This window comes from Protopterus annectens, chromosome 1.part0, assembly GCF_019279795.1.
Source record: "Protopterus annectens isolate FY-2018-M chromosome 1.part0, PAN1.0, whole genome shotgun sequence".
Taxonomy (NCBI): Eukaryota; Metazoa; Chordata; order Ceratodontiformes; family Protopteridae; genus Protopterus; species Protopterus annectens.
The window spans coordinates 933139439-933161113 of NC_056725.1; the positions used below are offsets into that span (position 1 = coordinate 933139439).

Genomic DNA, 21675 nt, shown 5'->3' on the forward strand with positions numbered 1-21675 from the left:
AGTAAAGACGAATGAAAATTACCTGATCAGCTTACTGGAGAAAAAAGCACATGGACCAGAAGAACTCTGGGAAATAGCTTTAAGTGCCCTCTTGTTCAATGGAAGCAGTAAAATCAGTCCAGAAAACGCCAAACCAGTAAGCCTAACAACTGGTGGCAGGGAAGGTGACGGACAAGAACCTGAGAGAAAGACTTAAGCTGATGTAGAAATGTCAGTCACCGGGTAAAGGACAATCAGACAGACTCAGTCCAAATGTTACTAAGTGCTCAATCAAAGCTCCTGCTGTTCCGTGACTTGGGTAACAGAGCTCAGTGATGGAGTACATTTAGTTTGCAAGTGCAGAAGATCTGGATGCACGCATGCCTCTGAACAAGGAAGTTGTGGGTTCTAGACCCTAATAAAGCACTAGTATCAGAGTATAGCATAATGAGTGCTCACACATTCAAATAAGGGCCTATTTGTATTCTCAAGCCATACTGGATGCTTGCATGGAAGAGCACAAATAATGGAGGAGTTAAAGAAACAGAAACTAAAGTTGCAAGTTGCCTGCGAATTGAAAGATTTAATGTAGAAAAATCCAACACAGATAATGCCACAACTTGATGAATAATGAGTCCCCAAACTAAGGAGAAACAGGTGGAGCAGAAGGCATCTGAAGACTTACTACAAGATGATGCCCTGTAGCCTTTTGTAGGAAATAATAAAAAAAATTCAGTTGAAGTTGTACAGCAAAGGAATGAGCAGGAAATAAAGGCAACTCTGAGGCAGGCAATGTTGTGGAGTGATGACTTCCCATATGAAGGAGCAACAGATGAGACAGGGATGCACCTGAAGAGAATATGTCACAGAAAGATGTTCTGGAACTTTCTGTAGAATGCCTGAAGGAAAAGGAGAGCAAAGAATGCACTCTCAGTTTAAAAGAAAATGATCTAGGAGACAACCTGCTTGACATTCATTTATTTATTTATTTTACATTTGTTGACCGGGAAAGTCCAACTGGATTACAAGTCCATTTTCAGTGGTGGCCCGGGGAGAAAAGCTCCAAGGGAACAATTTTTTTTTTACAAAAATGTGATTAATAACTTAATAGAGATGGATATATAATTTCAAAGTGATGAAAGAAATAGTATACACAAAGTAATTAAGATCCAAAATGTGAGAAGTCTGATAAAACAGATGAACATAGTAATCAAGACTATTAAGAGAAATGAATGTGATATAACAGAATAAACAGGATATATTAGTGTGCATCTAAATTAATAACTGATAAAGTCCTACCCCATAAACAGAGCAATAAGAGAAAGGAAGGGAGGAAATAAAATGCAGCCATGGAAGCACTGAGTACAGAAAACTATAAAGCCACTAAGAAAAGTGTCACTGTTAGAAGAATACAGAAGAGGGAAAAGATCAACAAAAATAAGTAGACATAGTAAAAGCAATGCAAAGTATCAAAACAGACCAGAATCTATCAAATACTATTGCAAATAATAAACTAAAGAAAACAGCACAGGCAAAAAACTAAAACAATATCCCTAAAAGTGTTAACATCTTTACACAAAGATTTAGCTTCTTCTTCTTTTTCTTCTTCTTCTTTCGACTTTTCCCAGTTAGGGGTCGCCACAGCGGATCATATGTCCGCTCATGATTGGTAGTGGAGTTTTACGGTGTCGAGTTGCCAGCCCAGCGCCCAACCTTCCACAGAAGGCACACACACACACACACACACACACACACACACACACACACACACACTCACACCTAGGGCCAATTTAGCGTGTCCAATCCACCTACTGCATGTCTTGGAGATGTGGGAGGAAACCGGAGCACCCAGAGGAAACCCACGCGACCACAGGGAGAACATGCAGACTCTGCACAGAAGGCACCCCAGCCGAGAATCAAACCGGAGAACCTCTTGCTGTGAGGTGGCAATGCTAACCGCTGCACCACCATGGCTGCCCTTACACAAAGATTTAGCTCTGAGTAAGAATTACGTGTATGCAGATCTGAATGGACACCAACCTGGTTACCAACAAGGAAAAATGATACTCCTCCTTAAGAGTGAACCTGTAAGCCATCCTAAAAACTACAGACCAGTAACATGCCTTCCAAATATGTGCAAACTAATTACTGGAATTGCTGCAGAAACAATTTACAGATATTTAGAAAAAACTGAATCATGGCACTAGAACAAAAGAGTAACAAAAGAAAGCCCTATGTAACAAAGAATCATTTGTTGCTAAATAAAACCACGATGGAGAATTCTGAAAAGGGGAAGACTCTAAGTATGGCATGGGTAGATTACAAAAAAGCATTTGACGGCATCCCACATTCATGGATAAAGGAGTGCTTACAGATGTACAAGATACACCCTACATTGATCAATTACATTACAGTGACCATGAAACAGTGCCAAACCACTCTGCAGTTAAGCCATGACAAAGGACAAATTATTACTCTAGGAATAAAAATTAAAAGGGGGGATATTCCTGGGTGTTTCTTTTTCACTGCTGTTTTTTTTTTTTTTTTGTCTTGCTTTTAACCCATTAAGCTGTTTACTTAGATTAGGCCATGGTTACAATTTGGCTCTTAGAAAACAACCTTGTTTAAAGACTTCTCATCTACTTTTTGAGGATGACTTAAAACTGTACAGTTCATCAGATGAGGAGCTGAAAGCACAACTTCAAGTGGTTAAAACTTTCTCAGATGCTATAAGAATGTCATTTGATCTTCATAAATGTGCAAAATCAGTGTTTAAAGCAGGAACATTATAGTACCAAGAAAATATCAATCTGGGACAAGAATGTGATAAAGACACTTGAACAGAAAGGAGTATATAAATATTTGGGAAATGATGAAGGACTGGCAATAAAACACAAACAAATGCAAATAAAACTCAGTAAGGAATATTTCAGAAAACTAAAACTAATATTCAAAACAGCCTTGACATGTAGGAATAATGTTCAAGTTACAAAACAATTTGCTGTTCCTGTTCTAACTTACAGTTTTGGGATGAGTGACTGGCCCCAAAAGGTATCAGTTGGACAGGAAAACACGAAAAATGCTTCACACTTATCAAATGATATGTATAAAAACACTGAATACCAAGATTATATATTCCTTGTTTTTGAAGGAGGTATGGGCCTCCTCAAAACTGATTGCATGTATGCATCTGCAGCCATGCGGCTGTATACATATCAACTGACTTCATTAAATCCAAACACAATGAAAGTTTGAAAACATGAGGAGAAGTCTAAGATAACCTCCCTGCTTAGTTTAGCAAAAGCATATTGATGTCAAGCGGGAATGGAAATAAAACTAGAAGACAAAAATCAAGATAGCAACTGAATGTGCCAAAAAAGAAAAGAATACAATGGGAAAGATCAGACGAGAAGGAAAGGAATGTGGAAAAACATAAACATTGTGGCAAGTATGGAGATCTCCTGGAATTACCTCATGCTGATCAGGATTTAATGCAAGAATTGTTACGGATTGAAATGTGAACTAAAACCAGAAGATGAGTGGTTAATAATGGTGGTCCAGGATAATGGACTACATACACATTGGTTTGCAAAGTCCATCAAACATGTGGGAGAACCAGACAAGTGCAGGTGCTGTAAAAAATAAAAAAGAACTGGAAACAGTCGCACATCTTGCTTGTTGATGAGTGTGACACACTCATGGCAGAGGGCCTGTACACTGAAAGGCACAATAATGTGGCAAAACTGTTGCGCTGGGCATTGTGCAAACACTGCAACATTGAGGTAAATGAGAAAAATGAATTGCAAAGCATTGTAGAGAATGATGAAGTCTATACTGCATGGGAACACCAATTACCAACAGTTCAAAAATCAATGAGAGAAAACCAGATACAGTACTCCAGGAGAAAAAGACAAAAGTAACACGGATCACTGAATTTGATCCGACAATGATTACAGTGTCTTACATACTGTGAGTGATGCAGAGTCATAAAATACCAGGATTTGCAGGCAGAAATGACAGCAATGTGGAAGAAGCATACCCAGGCAGTTCCAATCGTAGCATGAGCAACAGGTCTAATAAAAAATAATTTACAGTCATATGTAGATATGCTACTGATACATTTAACTCTATATAAAACTGCAGAAGGCGCCAGTGCTGGGTATATTGCGGGTCCTTTAAAAAGCACTTTTAACTAGCATCACAGAATCAAACAATACTAATTTCAAGAGCTTTGTAATGGTATTAGTAACCCAAAGGACTTGGAGAATTTAAAGCAAGAAAAAAACAATGCAGGAACCTAACCACAAAAATGATTGGGATTTCTCCCGGGTGATTGAGCTAACATTCTTGTTTCTAATAAAACCTACTTAGTAAACTCTCAGCTTGTTTGTGAATGTTGATGTGTACACAGGCTGCTCTCAATCACTCCAATTTAATTATGACTTACATGTGCAAAGCACTTTGCTATACAGAGTAGAAAAGAACTGTGATTTGTACAAGGAAATACAATGTAAGCATACAGCAAGCTTCCTTCATTAAACTACCAACTAGGCTTAGCAATATGACTCTGGAATTACACAAGCATAAAGTTACTCTCATATTTCCAAATGCAGCATGTAATATTTTCTACTTAAGCTAAGGTTCAGAGGAGATAGAGTTACAGGACTCTGACCATTCACTGTTGCCTTGTTTAGAAAACTCCATCTTACGGAAATAGTCTCACCATACAATGATTCAGCAACTAGACTTTTCATTCTCCTTCTTTTTACAGGTGCATGTATAAACTAGTTTACCTATTTCCTGCAATACACATTTTTTTGTACTGTAGTATTCTGGTTAAAAAATGCATGTGAATTGCAGCTGTTGAAAAACATGCAGACACACCACCCATTTATATCATGTACTTTGCTTCACTGCTATGACAGAAAGGTGTGCTGGGCCACAAACTCATCGAACTTTGCAAGCTATCCTGCCTGAAACACTTGTAAACAGACAACAAAACTATATATATTACCTGTGTCTACATTCCCCCAGGCAAAAACATACCAGTACTTGAGGACATACTAAACTGGGTATCAAATAATTATCCCCAAGAAACCATTGTACTCAGAGATTTTAATATAGACTGGTACTCATGCTCCTCTGAACCCCCTACTTACCATCCTTTATGGATTCTCACAAGTTATATCCTCCCCCTCTAGGATTACTAAACCTAACAATAAAGAAACTATATTAGATTGGATACTTATTAACAATCACCCCCACATGCATAAAGCCGGAACCTTGCCCGATGACATAAAACTACCCCATGGCTTACAGCTTCAACTAGGCAAAAAATCTTACTAAGAAATAAAGTTTGGGCCACTTGGCGAGTCTCAAAAAACCTCACAGATCAACTCCATTATAGACAATTAAGGAATGACACAAAAAAATCTGTCATGACTGACAAAAAAAATTACTATTACAACCTACAACAGAAACACCAAAACAAACCACATAAATTCTAGGCAACTCTAAATAAACTTCTCCATCCAGGACTATCCACCACCCCTGTCCCCTCAACCTCCCAACTCAAATTCTCCTGTAGAGGTCGCCAACTCCTTCAATAGCTTCTTTACAGAAACCATCCAAAACCTTGCCAATACCTTATCCCACAGTGGACCAAATCCATCTGCCACTACACCCAGTACCCAAAATACCTTCAAATTTCAACCAGTCTCAACATCATTTATCCATAAACTAATTAAAAAACAAAATCCAACTACCCTTGTCGCTGACCCCTCCCTGCAGACTACCTACAAAAAGCAGCTGATGCTGTAGACTACCCTATATCCATTATGATCAACAGATCCATATCTGAATCTACCACTCCCACTATCTGGAAGATATCCCATATCATTCCACTCCACAAGGGAGGCAGTTCCACTGACCTCTCAAACTACAGACCCATAGCTATACTCTCTCCTCTAGCCAAAATCATGGAAAAATGTATCCAAAGACAACTCCTAACCTAACTTCTTGATAATCACCTGACAAATTCTCAACATGGCTTCAGACCATACCACAGTACCACCACTGCCCTACTATCCTTTACCAATGTCATAAATCATAATTGTAACAGTAATAAACTCTCCTCAGCCATCTTCCTAGATCTTTCCAAAGCTTTCGATAAGGTAAACCATCAACTACTCCTGCAAACCCTAAAATTAATCTCCCTCGACACTCATGCTATACAATGGTTTAAGTCATATCTGGGAGTAGACAACAGGTAGTCCTGTGGAAAGGTAACTTATCTACCCTTTTACCTGTAACACTTGAGTCCCCAAGGATCCATCTTAGGGGCCCTCCTATTTTCCATATTCATTAATGACTTGCATAAAGTAATACCATACACCAAATGTATTCAATATGCAGATGACTCAACCCTAATATGTTCCGCTACAACCCCAGAAGAACTACTGACATTAACCCAAAACACATTTAGCATGGTTGAAAATTGGCTCCTCTATCGCAGTCTCATACTAAACCCCAAAAAAACTAAATTGCTGCTGTTCTTCCCATCTCATAAGTCCTTCTCGCTAACCTTTTCCATTAAATCTAACAATGGCACAATTATCTCACCAGACCCCTCAACCAAGCTCCTAGGAGTCACTGTTGACAACAACCTGAAATTTGACTTGCATATCAATCACACAATTAAAACAGTAAACAAAAACTTGGCTCTCTACACAAGATCAAATCCTTCTTAACTCCCCTAGCCAGAACTGTTCTTGCTCGCACTCATCTACTATCCACACTTCTCTACACCTCCCCCTTATTCACAAGCCTGAGTAAAACTGACCTAAACAAGCAAACAACAAGGTATAATCATATTGCCAGATTTGCCACTGGCTCTGCCTATAGGACCCACCACTGCCTTAACCTCAAACTACTAGGCTGGCTTGAACTACCTAACCTTCTACTGGCTAACCAACTAGTAACTGACCACATGATTCTATACCAGCCAGAATGGACACCCGATCTTAAAATTCTCATCACCCCCTACCAGAACCTTAAAACTCTTAGATCCTCCAACAAAATGCTAGCTTTCACCTTCAAAGCAAACAACTCAGCTGGGGAAACTCTGTTTACCAACTCAGTTGGTAAAGCCTGTAACTCTCTTCCTACAGAACTAACTTTACAACCCTCTTTAACCCAATTAAAAAAAAAACCTTAATCACTATTTCACAATGCGATGGCCCTGTCCTTGCTCTACCCCTGACTAATTCCCACACTCTTTTACTGTTTGGCCAATTAGTGTCTCCTGGCATTGTTAGTTAATCCTAATCAAGTTACTCTGTACAAACTTGTTGATTAAGTGAAGTCTAGTAAGTATTTTAAGTAACATACAGAGACACAAAATACTAAATAAGCTTGTTGAATGTTGGGGCTGGGAACTTGGAAAGTGACCTACATATATATTGTATAATCTCTATCTAGAATTATACTAATAGTGGAATGGTTTTAAGTAAATATGTAACAGTTTCTCTGTATTTTGTTTCTCTATTGTATTTCATATTGTATTGTGCTGTTCTGTCTTATTGTGTCTGTACTGAGCTTTTCTCCCCGGGCCTCCGCTGAAAATGGACATATAACCAGTCGGACTTTCCTGGTCAACAAATGTAAAATAAATAAAATAAAATAAATAAACAGGTATTACAAACAACCAGAGGCCTCAGACAAGACTATCATCTGTTTTTCTATGCTTCCAAGGTTCTTCTAAACAATTTATTCATAAGCCAATGGCAGGTGCATTCCTGCAGCTGACATACAAATGCTAGTCACTGCCTAGTCTGCTGTTGGCTGCTTCTAGTTGCTGTAAATCCAGTATATGCTAAGTGCTGCAAATACTTTGGAGGGGGGCCCCTTGCAGGAAAAGACAATGGCCAAGTGACGTCAAGTCAACCATGGCATCATGAATGCAACTGATACACTAATTTACACGGTTAGCTATCTGCAGCATCAAAAATATAGTGCAGTTACTTCACTACACAGCCAAGCACATGAAATATATTTTAAACAAGTTAATTTACTAGAAACAGAAACATGAAAAATTATTGCAACTCGCAGTGCCCTTTCTCCCAAGAAATAGAATTCGCCTGTGCCTCGTACCTCTAAAATGTCCCTAACTTGGAAGAACATTGCTGATTTTGCCTCACATGTTTGCCCTGCCCTTCATAAAAAAAAAAGAAAACTAGTTTCTGGTAAATTGTTGAGGATTACAGTAAGACAATAACACCAGACATTAGAATTTCATACTTTTTATTATTCAGAAAATGCACTTTGATACAAAATATGTGGTCAATTACCTTTTTTTAGGTGCATCAGAGTGATATTCAAAATGTGTCCCCGATTTTGGACTCCTGCCCCCACCCCCATTGTTTTTTCTTTTTTTTTTGTCTTAAGTCTGAAATTCTTGAGGGAAAATGTTGAGGTGTATGCAGTGCCTGAAAAGAACATGTAACCAAACTTAAACATAAGCTCATATTAGGCTATCTGCCCTTGTGAGCCATTTTAAACCTTGCCAAATTTCCCAACACAGAGATAACAATCAAAACTTGTAATTTGTGTCTATGAAGTAAACATCCTAATGACTATGCCAACCCCCAACACCATATAAAGGAACCTTTTTTTTCTTTTAACTGTATTTGCGCTACCCATGAACTAGAATGAAAGCACCATAATAAAATACATACCTCTTCTATTTTCTTCTGCATATCCTTCAGTTGCCTCTCCCATTCATTCCTTTCACTATCAAATCGTTCCAGTAACTCCAGCTTTTCCCTCTTCCAGATGTTCTCATTAATTTCCAACTGTTTTCTCAGGTCCATAGCTGCAGTGTGAGTGTCAGTCAACAGGCGCTTCTGCTCTTCTCTTTCCTTCCTGAAAGCTTCTTTGAGGTCTTGGGGGTTTCTGTCTGTGTAGTGCTTAGTTGCCTTGGATTCCAGCTAAACAATAAAGAATAAGGCCCTTAATGACAGTAGCACTTAACTGATATTCCATTAACAAAACAACTAAGAAATTTAATCCAGTCATCTCCCTTAAGCTCTGTACTACCTCCAAATGCGGTTAGAATTACAACAATTAGCTTTCATAAACCAGTGCTAACACCTGATACAACTTTCCCTTTGGCCTGCTTTACACTTTGTCTTTCTGCTGAGACGAGTGGGTAAGGATTACAAATGTTACTCTGCATAGGAGTATGTTCAGTGCTTTCGATAGAACTGAACATATTACATAGTGCTCCAACTCAGCAACCAAGCTCCTATCTGAACATCCTTTGACAAAGGCTTAATGAGCAGATAATGACCACTATGTTAGTTCTCTTCTGCTAAACTGCCTGCGGTAATTATTGCAGAATTATGGAATACAGTAACAGAAAAAACAGCACCCTTCTAGTCTCACTTGCTGATTTTACTTGCTTTCTGAGACACTTCAAAGTCTGTGATTTCAGACCCTTCTATCAAACGCCTTAGTTTTAACTCCTTAACATGTTTTGAGCATTTCTCTACCAGATGTTTTATACAAACAGAACAAAGAAACATGTGGCCAAACTAGTTTATACATCTCTGCAACTATCCATTTACTGATCTAGCCTCTAGTGTTCTAAAGTTATTTTATTTCAACTTTTCTTCCCAGGTGTGCTGCATACCTCACAAGGAACCTAGAGTCTATCCTTGCACCGAGTGGATAAAAGGCAGAGAAAGTAATCCTGAATGGGGCAGGAATCCATTGCAGAATACACACACACACACACACACACACACACACACACACACACACACACACACACACACACACACACACTCAAGTGCACACACATACTCACAATTACACACACACACACACACACACACACACACACACACACACACACACACAAACAAGTGCACACATACAGTTACACACAAACACACACACACACACAAAACACACATTCATGCTCATGCGCAAACACGAAGCCACACTCATGCTCTCACAGACATACACACACATGCATACACTGGCACAGACACAAACGTGTACACACATACTAAGAATTACATACACACACACACACACACACACACACACACACACACACACACACACACACACACACACACACACACACTCACTCACTCACTCATAGGTTCATAGGTAGGTGCTAGGCTATTGGCCCTAGGGCCTATATAAGCCTAGCTAAAAAGGTACCCTGACTTTCGCCACCCAAGAAAATTATTTTCCTGTGCCCCTGTTGAGCAGAGCCATAGAGGTGATCCTCGGGGTGAATTTCCTATTTCCCATCTAATCATCAAGATTTTTCTTAAAGAGTGCTAATGAGGAGCTTTGTTTAATATAGATACGTAGTTGGTTCCAGAGTATGGGAAGTCTCTGGGCAGGAATCTATCCCTCCAGCATGTTCTGTTTATTGTGGTGACAAGGTTTAGGTCCCGAGAGTATGTAGCTCAGAGGGATTGGGAATTCTTTACGTGGAGCATGTCCAAAATCTCTGAGTTTGAAATAGCTTTGTATGTTAGGCAGAGATCGCCTCTGAGTAGGCGATATGTGATGGAGTAAAGCTGGAGTTTTTTGAGACGATCTGCGTAGGGCATCTGTTTGAGGCCGGTAATCCTCTTTGTGGGGAATTTCTGCAGCCTTTCCAGTTGTTGTAGATGTCTTGTGAGTTACATACCAAAAGGGACATTGTACTCTATAATGGGTCTAATAAGTGACAAGTAAAAGGGAACAATGACCTCTTTTTTCCTGGATGAGAAACCTTTTGTGATGAGGTGTGCCATGTAGAAGGATCTCCTGACTACTGTGGTGATGTGATTATCAAAGGAGAGACTACTGTCCACGTGTCCCAGGGTCTCTTATCACACTTTCGGTGTTAAGAAGACTCCCACCTATGTGGTAGCTCATGGGTACAGAGTTTTTACCAAAGAGGATGACAATGCATCTTGAGGCCATGGCTTTGACACCAAGCATCTGTCTCCATGAGGCCCTACTGTAGGATGTCCACATCGTTAGGAGTTTTGATTATGGCTCCTAGTTTGCAGTCATCTGCGAACTTCATTAGCCAAAGACCTTCTGTGTTAGCCTGTACTTCAGAAAAGTAGATACCAAACAGTACAGAACCCAGGACTGAACTCTGTGGTACTCTACTTGTCAATGGTCTGAAGTCGGATTTGGAGTCTGCTACTTTCACAGTGTGGATTCTGTCAGTGAGCCAGTTGGCAACCCATCTTGTGACATAGGGATTTATACCTAGTTTAATGAGTTTATCTGAAATTCCAGAGTGGGGGATGGTGTCAAAAGCCTTGGCGAGCTCTAGATAGGCTGTAGGAAAACACAAGGATGAGGACCACCACGATTATGCAGCAAAACAGTTCTTCCTTCTTCAGTTCAGATCTATACAACTGTAGCTAAGGTAATGCTTATATAGTACATTTAATTGATAAATTGTTGTATCCATTAATTAGTATGATGATTCAAAACATTGTATATATCTATCTAAAGGCTCACTCTAAACATTTAAATCAAATTGCACTGATAGCATAAAAGCTGGTAACATGATAGCATATTTCATTCATATGTACCATCATGAAACGGCTCTCATAGCTGGAGAACAAATATATGCCGCTATAAATTATATAGCTTGTTCAATCAAAATAGCACTGCATATATTAATATATAGCTATGTAACAATCAAAGCTAGATAATGAAGACTTCTATACTTTCAAGTATAGTGTTTAATATTAAAAGCATGATATAATATAAAAACTGACATAGAATGTTATGTAGAAATATATATCAAAGTCTTTAAAAGATATATACATATATGTTTTTAGGATTAATGAATAAATAAATAAATAAATAAATCAATAAATATAGTTTAATATGTAAACAATACGAATATGACTATCTATTTCTATGTCTGTAAATACAATATTTATATAAATCACTTGTTAAAAATGTATATTTAATAACAGATAAAACCAAAGGGAGTTAAATTTAAGAATCCATTGCAGCTCTATGCTTTCTAGTTCATTGAAAATGGATATACTAGTTGTAGTATTCTGAATCTAAAGCTGTGTTCTGGATTATTCAGTATATGTTTAGTTAAAAGCTGATCTTTTTTTATATATGATTGTAGATGCGCTCTTTCAAAAAGATTGTTGTCATCCCAATGTAGATCAAATTTGAACTAGTGCAAGTCGATCTAAAAAGTTAGTTTAAACCTGATATCTAACTGAGGATGTGTGAAATCTATGTTTCAATACATAACAATCTTTTAAGATTCTATCACTAGTATATCTAGTCTGAAATTATATAACTTCCTTATATAACTTACATTCAGCATGTCTGATGGGACTTTTTTTTCCTCTGTAAAGGGGGGTGGAAATGGATCCAGATAATGATTTGGCCTGCTGAATATTTTCTCATTATAGTTCCTCTCTATCCTCATGTCCTCCAATTTGATATTTGTTTCCATCTATCATCCTGATCCCTTCCATAATTTATTTGTTCTTATGTATATTTTAACAATGTTATTTTCTGTAGATGGTATGACTCAGTTTACCATTGTCATCCTTAGTGATGGTAATGTCTAGAAAATTAAAAATCTTTTATATAGCAACATTTTATCAGAATTATATAATTGAACAAGTGCATACATTCCCAGTAATAGACAACAAATTAATTGGTGTGTATCTTTTAAGATAGAGGTTATCTCATTTATAATGGGCCTTATGGTGGTGGTATTGTATATTCAGCATCAGTGTGTTATAGGAAGTGTAATCTAATTCCACCCCTTTGTCTGCAGGCTTTATAATTATTTCCTTATCATGTTGAAGGGGCATAAGTGATTCCCATTCAGAATGTGAAATATTTTCTTGTTAAAATATCTATAAAAATCTGTTTTAATGAAACATTCTGTCACTGGTGTTAGGAGTAAAACACTTTTCCTTTGTCAGTCAACACTTCACTTATGTTACTAATCTGGGCAGGAATAAAGGAAAGACCTTTATTAAGTAATAATCAGTCTCTGTTAAAGTCCCTGTTTAGATAGATAGGCTAGATAGGCTGTGTGAACCACCTTACCCTCGTCTACAGCTTTGGTGACTGCTTCAAAAAAGTCTATCAGGTTTAGGAAACATGATGTGCCTTTTACAAACCCAAACTGGGTGGGGTCCAAGGTTTGGAGATTACCAATGTCTTTGTGTATAAGATCCATTATGATACATTCCATGGCCTTGCAGACCAGGCTCATTAGGCTAATGGGGCAGTAGTTCCTGGGGTCCATGGTGGCTCCCCCTTTGTGGAGTGGGATAACCGTCACTGTGCACCACTCAGTGGGCACAAAGCCTGAGGTGAGGCTATAACTGAACATGGTGCTTAGGTGGAGTGCCAGTTCATTCTGCAGTTCATGTAGAATGCAGCCTGGGATGTTGTCAGGTCCCATGGATGCTGTGTTCTTGGCTTTGGAGAGTGTGGCTTTTACCCATGCAGCCGTGATTACAGGAACTTTGCATTCTTCTGGTACAGAGATGGGCCCTTTAGGGGGTGAGAGGGGGGTAAAGTTAGCACTGAACCTATCTGCCAGGATGTTGGCAATATCAGTTAGTTCTGTATATTTAGTGCCATTGTGCTGTAACTCAGAGCAGATCTGAGTGTTGCCATTGAGATTCTTGACATAGCTATAGAATGCTTTGTGGTTGTATTTCGAATTAGTGGCGATTTTGTTTTCATAACTAGCTTTGGAGGATTTTATGAGGGATCTCAGCTTCTTACTGAGGCTGATGAGGGAGTTCCTCCAATCGTGGGATTTTACTCTTTTTTTGCAACAGTTTCTTTCTTCTCTTGTACAGCTTGTTTATGGCAGTGGACCACCAGATTGGCTTCCTTTTGTTGGAGGATAGCACCTTGGTTCTGTTAGGGATAGCACAATCCATGCACTTGTGTAAGTGCTTATAAAGTGCATTTGTGTAGGTTTCAGCAGTCGTACCTCTATTGTCCGTCTGCATGGGTGTCGTGAAGCTTGCCACTTCTGTCTTAAGAAGCGTGAAGCTACCTTTGGAAAAATGTTTTACGGTGGTTTCCCTATTACGGGCGGGATGTGGATGTCTAGGGTGATTAGCTTGTAGTCAGATTTGACCAATGAGGAATTGACCACTGGTGTGGAACACCAGTCGCCCATGTTGGTAATGACCAGGTCTAGGATATTGATGCCCCTGGTGGGGGTGTGGATAGGTTGATCCAAGGCATTGGAATTTATGAATTCCAGAAAATGTTGAGCAAAAGGGTTTGTACATGAGTAGTTTTCCCAGTTAATGGTGGGGTAGTTGAAATCGCCCATTATTAGGGTGTTGGGATGTACCCTAATATTTTCCAGTGTATCAAGAAATGAGGAGTGGGAATCCTGGGGCATGGTGGGGGATCTGTAGCAAGTTACAATTTGGATTACGGTCTTGCCCAGAGTTAGTTGCACTTGGATAATCTCGGATGCATTATGTTGAGCAACTTGCCTGGATGTGTGGATATCCTTAACGAATATGGAAACGCCTCCACCTTTAGTGTTTCGGTCCAGGTTAAGTAGCCGAAAGGTGTGGTATGAATTATAGCCTGGTAATGCAGGGGTGCTCTCTGGAGCCTTGAACCAGGTCTCTGTCACTGCACAGATGTCAATATTCTCCATTTTAAGGACTGCCTCGAGTGAATGCATTTTGAGGCTTAGACTTCTAGCATTGAGTAGCACTACCCTCAGATTTTACTTGCTTGTACCTGTTAAGGTGGTGAATTTGCCATTTGAACATTGCCTAAAAAAAGCACTATAGGGGTGGCAGAGCCTTAGCCAGTATCCAGAATCCCAAGGGCGACAAGTGCAGGCCATCTCTGGCAAAGCATAATGGTCTGTCGATCATGTTATCTCAGGCAGACAGATACTGGATCCCCTTAGAATGACACCAGAAGCTTAGCCAATTGTTGAAGTCAATCATTTTGTCCTTGTACTGTGGTATCACTCTGGGTGATGGCAGGATGCTACTCAGGGCTAGGGTCATACCTGCCTGGGAGAGAAGGTCAGAGAGCTCCTCCATGTCTCTTTTCATGTAGTCCGGGGAGGTATGTCTCAGGTCATTCACACCAACATGGACAATGACAGAGTCATATTTGTACTTGTTGTGGAGTGTCCTGAGTGTGTGCGTTATGTGTCAGATCCTGGCACTTGACAGGCAGCTGACAGTAACTTTCTCTTTGTTTAGCCTGGTGAGTGGAACATCAGTGTGCCTGACTATAGAGTCACCTATGACTAGAGTGTTGGGTAAGTTGTTATGCCTTATGGGCTGTAGTTGAGTAGCACACTGAGTTTGTGGGCTATGTGTCATTTGGGTTGTGTTGGGGGTGGAGGTTGCTTGCGTTTCTGCTTTGGAGATCTCTGTTGCTTGAGCAGATTTTTATTGAGAGCCTCCGTGAATGTAGGTGTGTGTTTCGTGTTTCTATGTGTGTGTTTTGGTGGTGTAGGTTTTGAGGGACTATGTGATGAGTGTGGTGGGGTGCAAGTGTTTACCTTCTCCTCTTGACTGTCTAGTCCAGTCTTGGGTGAAGAGAACTTTGCTTACAGTTTGGCTATATAAGTGCATCTCTCACAGGTTGTAGTGTTGGGTGGTAGGAGGAGAGGGTTGTCTGTATGCATGAGGCAATTGCTGCATTGCCCGAAGATGCCCAGATTCATCAGATAGACAGGAGAAAACACCGGGAGCTGACCCTTAGACATGCCTGGATAGGTGGTTATTTATTAAGTACTAAAAACTGTTTTGCTCTAGACAAATGAGGAAAGTTGAGTGATGTAGTAATTTGTAGATTATTTAGTGCTTACAAAGAGTTCTGAACAAGTGTTGAGCTCAAAGAAACAGATTTTAGTCCTAAAACTAAAAAACTGGCTCGTTCTAAAGGAAAATTTGAAGAGCAGACTTTATTGCGCCAGGAACAGTTTAACCCTAGCTAAGCGGCGATGCATAAAGTGTATATATATATATATATATATATATTTTAATATAACAGTAGCAAATGAGCAAACTGATTTAAACAAATTAACCAATTAACCAATAAAAAGCTAAAAACCAAGCCCCGTTCCAGCAGTCTTCGATCAGACAAGTTCTAACTGCACACTCCTGCCACTACGGTACAGGGGAACCTTCTCCAAAAAAAGATGGTCTGGATTAATGCTCAAGTTATACACACAAACCTAGATTCAGCAGGTCTGAATTTAGTTTACGCTACAGCAAACAAGGCGTACCAATTTCCGAAAGAAACAGTTCAAATAAGCAGGCAGAATAAGCCTTTAACCAGAAACTCCCAGCTCAGAATGGCAGAATCTACCCTCTCCTCCCACAAGAGTGCAGACCACACCTTCTTAATGTAAAATAACTGGCCCAAAGCCCAAGTGCTTAAACCAGAACTAATACACTTTTAGAATAACAGACACTAAGCCTTCAATCAGCAACTCCCAACTCAGAAGGATGTAAGCTACATGTCCTGCCACAACAGTGCAGACCACAAACCTTCTTCATGTAAAACAACTGGTCTGAAGCCCAAGTGCTTCAACCAAAGGCTTAGAATAACAGTTACAATTTAATCAGGCTACTAACAAGCCGGAATAAATGCAGCAGGATAAATGCAATTAAGTACTTTTAAGAACAAGCAGCAAAAACAAAATAAAGTAATAAAGTAGGAAGAAACACAAATACAGTAAAAGCAGATGAATAAAGTGCAATATTTTTTATATAACAAAAGAAAACGAGCAAACTGATTTAAACAAATTGCCCAATTAACCAGTATAAAAGCTCAAAACTGAGACCCGTTCCAGCAGTCTTCAATCAGACAAGTTCTAACTGCACACTCCTGCCACTAGGGTGCAGGGGAACCTTCGCCAAAAGAGATGGCCTGGATTAGTTCTCATGTTATACAAACAAAAGTAGATTCAGGATGCCTGAATCTAGTCTATGCTACAGCAAACAAGGCGCACCAATTTCAGAAAGAGACAGTTCAAATAAGCAGGCACAATATACCTTTAACCAGAAATTCCCAGCTCAGAAGGGCAGAGCCTAGCCTCTCCTCCTACAAGAGTGCAGACCACAAACATCCTTAATGAAAAATAACTGGTCTGAAGTCCAAGTGCTTTAACCAGAACTAATACACTTTTAGAATAACAGACACTGAGCCTTCAATCAGCAATTCCCAACTTATAAGGATGTAAGCTACCTGTCCTGCCACAACAGTTCAGACCACAAACCTTCTTAATGTAAAACAACTGGTCTGGAGCCCAAGTGCTTAAACGAAAGGCTTAGAATAAGAGTTACAATTTAATCAGGCTACTAAGAAGCCGTAATAAATGCAGCAGAATAAATGCAATTAAGTACTTTTAAGAACAAGCAGTAAAAACAAAATAAAGTAATAAAGTAGGAAGTACCAGTTACAATTTAATCAGGCTACTACCAAGCAGTAATAAATGGAGCAGAATAAATACAACTGAGTACTTTTAAGAAGAGAGAAAAGCAAAATAAAGTGCAATTTTTTTTTTTTTTTTTTTTTTTTTTTTAGTAAAGTGCAAGGAGAGAGGAAGAAAGAGCAGTAGAAAAATCCAAGGTTAAGTACCCAAGTGGGTTGGCCTTCTCAAATGTTATCTCTGTATTAAGAAGAGTGAACACCAGGTGGGCAACTGCAAAGCCACCAACTATAACACCACCACAAGAATAGGGTGGGGGAGGGGGAAAACAGTTTCAGGACAGATGAGAAACAGAAAACCATGCCAGAAAATATATAAAATAATTCAATCAGGCAAAATTAAGACATGCAGAACTCTGAAAGGTTAAAATGCCAAGAAATATACTTGTCAATTACGACATATTTCCAGACTGTTTGAGAATCACACTGCAGCCAGAACACCAGGAGTTTCCAACAGTGTATGCAGGAATTTACAAACAGAAACTATTTTTGCATAGGCACATACATTTATAGGCAATCTGAAGGACTGCCAATCAATTCATTTATGGCACTTCTCCAAAAAGTGGGAGAAAACAGAAATGTCTAGTAAAAACCCACATCTACGCAAGAAAGACATGCAGACTTTGCCCAAAAGATGCCCCATCTCCGAACTGAAATGTACATCTAAGAGATGCTAAGTAGCAGAGGAAACCACTGTAGCGCTATTGTCTTTTGCTACATTACAGCACCAGTAAAGCCACTATCAGGTAGTCCACAGTTATGACTCACAATCATAGCCGGCCTTAGGCATAGGTCAACTAGTTGGCCACCTAGGGGACCACTGTAGCAGGGGTGCTTTTCCAGTAATCTGGACAGTGTAGGTAGACCAGGATAGGGGCATAGGGTGGTGCGGGGGGGGGGGCACTGTGGAGACCTTTTGCCTTGGGCACCAGTTGATGAAAGGCTGGTCCTGCTCACATTCACCACATTATTGTGCACTGCCTTAATGATATAAATATATATATATATATATATATATATATATATATATATATATATATATATACACACACACACATATATATATGTGTGTGTGTGTATATATATATATATATATATATATATATATATATATATATATATATATATATATATATATATATATACAGGGATACTGCATACTTTACAGGTTAGATAAAAGGTAAGAAAAACATGCAAAGTCATCAGAATTCGAGAAAAAAAATCCATCACGCAGAGTAAAAGCAGCAGCTACAGTCAATCTTACAAATGGCCTACTTGGCAGGAATGTACTGACTCAGACCTATGGCGCTGGGCATCACACTGTCATAAGTATGTAAGCTGCAACACAAAAACACCCATCTGTGATGTCCTCTCTCCTTAACAGTGTAACTGTTTAAGCCAGCACTGAATCAGCACTGGAACAGGAATGCAAATCTGTTATGTGACTGGCCATATAACAAGACATGACTCCGTGGCTACTTTAGAATGTAGCGAGTCAACAGTGATTAGTATTAGATTATCTAATTTCTCTTACAATGCCCTCCTTAAGCTTAGATTGAAATGCTAGATTCCAGTTAAAGAGTTTTCCTGTTAGTGACAGCCAGTATGTGGTATGTGTACATATGTGTACATGTGGGAAGGAGTGGTAATGTTTATCAGTGACAAAGAAATGACAGCCTATTGAGCAGGTCTTACTCACATATTCTAATTATAAGCATCTCGGCATCCTCTGCAATTTAATTTTTAGCTCACTGCAAAAAACAGCTGCTAGACAGTACCCTCTGTATAACTGGCCATCTAGCTATCATTACCTGATGGATTCAAGTTGTAAGGGGGCAAGAGTTTACTGCATGTACAGTACAACACAGCAGTCATTTAAAGGTGAAGGGAGCAAATGCATGTTTATATAAGTCAGTGACAGATAGACAAGGGCAATGAGATGTTTCCTGTAGTCTAGGATACCTGGTTTGATTCCTTCTGTCTCTGTTTGATTACTATGTGATGTTAAGAAAGTCACTTAACCAGACATTGCTCTTGGGTCACCACTGAAAAGGGGCACTTGTCCAAGGGGACTTAGCCAGCAAAAAAATGAATAAAAAATATGAGGCTAATCTGATGATCCATGACACTGTCTTTAAAAGCTTACAAGGAATACACAATCAACCTAAAGTTATTTTCTTGTTTAAAGGCAAGACCAATACTAGTACAAAACATGAAATGTTCCACCATCTGTTTCCTGAGTGAGCATGGTCTCTTTGGACAGATAACACACAACAGAGGACAACGAAAGACCACTCCCCAACAGAATGGTACTTAACAATCCTGACATGTGTTTTTGTTTTGTTTTAACGACTTTGTAAATGTGCAAAATATCTCAATAAATCTTAAGTAGAGGATGCATTAATTAACTGTTCTTATTCTTCTTGTTTGGAGTCAAACATCAGGAGGGGAGAAAATTTCCAATTAAAACAAAGGTAAGGACTGTGTGTTCTGCAACGCCAGAAGTAATTTCTTCTTACATGCATTACTTGTAAAAATACATAAATAAGGAAAGCAACATTTAAATGGTTCAACTACCAGTTTAAAATTATTTTTTCAGAATGAAGACATTAAACGCATTTGTTACAGATCATACTGACTGCATAAGACGTGATAGTATTTCTAATCTTACATAACTTGCTTAATTTAAAATGTGGTTTAGAATCTGGATGGTTGTTAGCTTCCCGACATACAGAACAACCTCCACAAAGTTTTCTTTCTAGAAGCCATGACTACTCTGTGTGTGATAATAGTTTTCTTGTACTTATATATTCTGTTATTTAGTTACAGTCCCATAGCTTTACAAGTAAGAAATTCCAAAAGCTTCTGTTGTCCTGGATAACTTCACCCAAAATTCATTTTTACAGTTATCTGTTTAATCAAATTCAGCAACATGGAAAAGCCAAAGCTATCCAAGGCCTCAGTAGAAGTAAGGCAGAGAAATTAATTGTGAACAGGGCCCCAATCCACTGCAGGATGCCCCCCCCCCCCACACACACACACACACACACACACATATGGACAACTTGCAAGATCACTATTTTATCCATATTCTTGTTGTGAATTTTACAGCTCTATGCCACATATACTTCCACTTCTGTGTAACTGTTGGTGCACTCTGGGATTTAGTCCTTCAAGAACATTTACATATATGTGTGACAGTACTTCAAAAAGTTGTTCATCCCCCTGGGTCATTCTTAGCTGGTAGAAATAAATATCTATTTTAAGTTAAAGTGTGTTACACAAGCTGGAATTTGTGGCAGTAGTCTGTGAATATGGCCACTAGTGATGTGATGATGGAAGACATGGAAAAATACAGTGCAAAATTTAAGTTTTGAGGAAGAGATAGGTGCTGACAGAGACTGAGAAGTACAATCTAGAGGAAAGGCTGTGAGACTGACATGACATAGCAAATTCAACTTAATATGAAAGAAATTACAAAGTTGCTGGAAAAAGCTGATGTTACTTATGGCAAATTACCTGTGGTGAATGGAGGTAAATGGAGTTTAATATGCTTAGTTCCTGCATAATAAATTATTCCCCATGATGTTGGTTAAGCAGCAAATTGGTGAAATCCATAAAAAAACGCAGTCTGGAAAGGTGAAAAATGTGGGTGAGCCATTTGTTATGAGGGAGAATAAGAGTTAAAGAACAAACATGAGATTTGCTGCAGTGCTGAAAGGAGAGGAAGGCACAGAATTAAGTGAATATAAGAAATGAAAGATGGCCCAGTAAACTGATTTCAAGAAAGTACAGTTTTGTGCCTACCATAAATGTAGATGTTCGAGTGCTAATACAGCTGCAGTAATCACAGATGGGTTCTCTGCCGTCAGGCGGTCCCTCGGTCGGCCGAATTCCAAAGTCTAGGTCCGGCGTCAGTTGTTGTCGCTTTCTTTCCTGACGTCAGTGCGACAGGGGTATATAAGACACAGCCGACGCCATATTCTTCAGTCTTTCTTGCCCCAGATGTCAGGTGCCCCCAGAAGGAAGGCAATACATAAATTTTATATATATATATATATATATATATATATATATATATATCTATATAGATATATATATATAGTCAAGCAATGCAATATAATCAAAAATCAGTAGTTGCAAGCAAATACACCATAGAAGGATAACCCA

General features: G+C 39.0%; 1 protein-coding gene across 3 annotated transcripts in view; it reads right to left on the minus strand.

Moving 5' to 3' along the window:
• The window catches only part of KIAA0408 (KIAA0408 ortholog), a 340323-nt gene that overhangs the window by 130633 nt on the left and 188015 nt on the right, over positions 1 to 21675 (minus strand). For all 3 annotated transcript variants that reach the window (XM_044064108.1, XM_044064091.1, XM_044064100.1), the window contains exon 3: positions 8715 to 8966. In XM_044064108.1, coding sequence (XP_043920043.1) covers positions 8715 to 8849 — 135 coding nt within the window. In that variant the 5' untranslated portion in view covers positions 8850 to 8966. The remainder of the gene's footprint in view (positions 1 to 8714; positions 8967 to 21675) is intronic.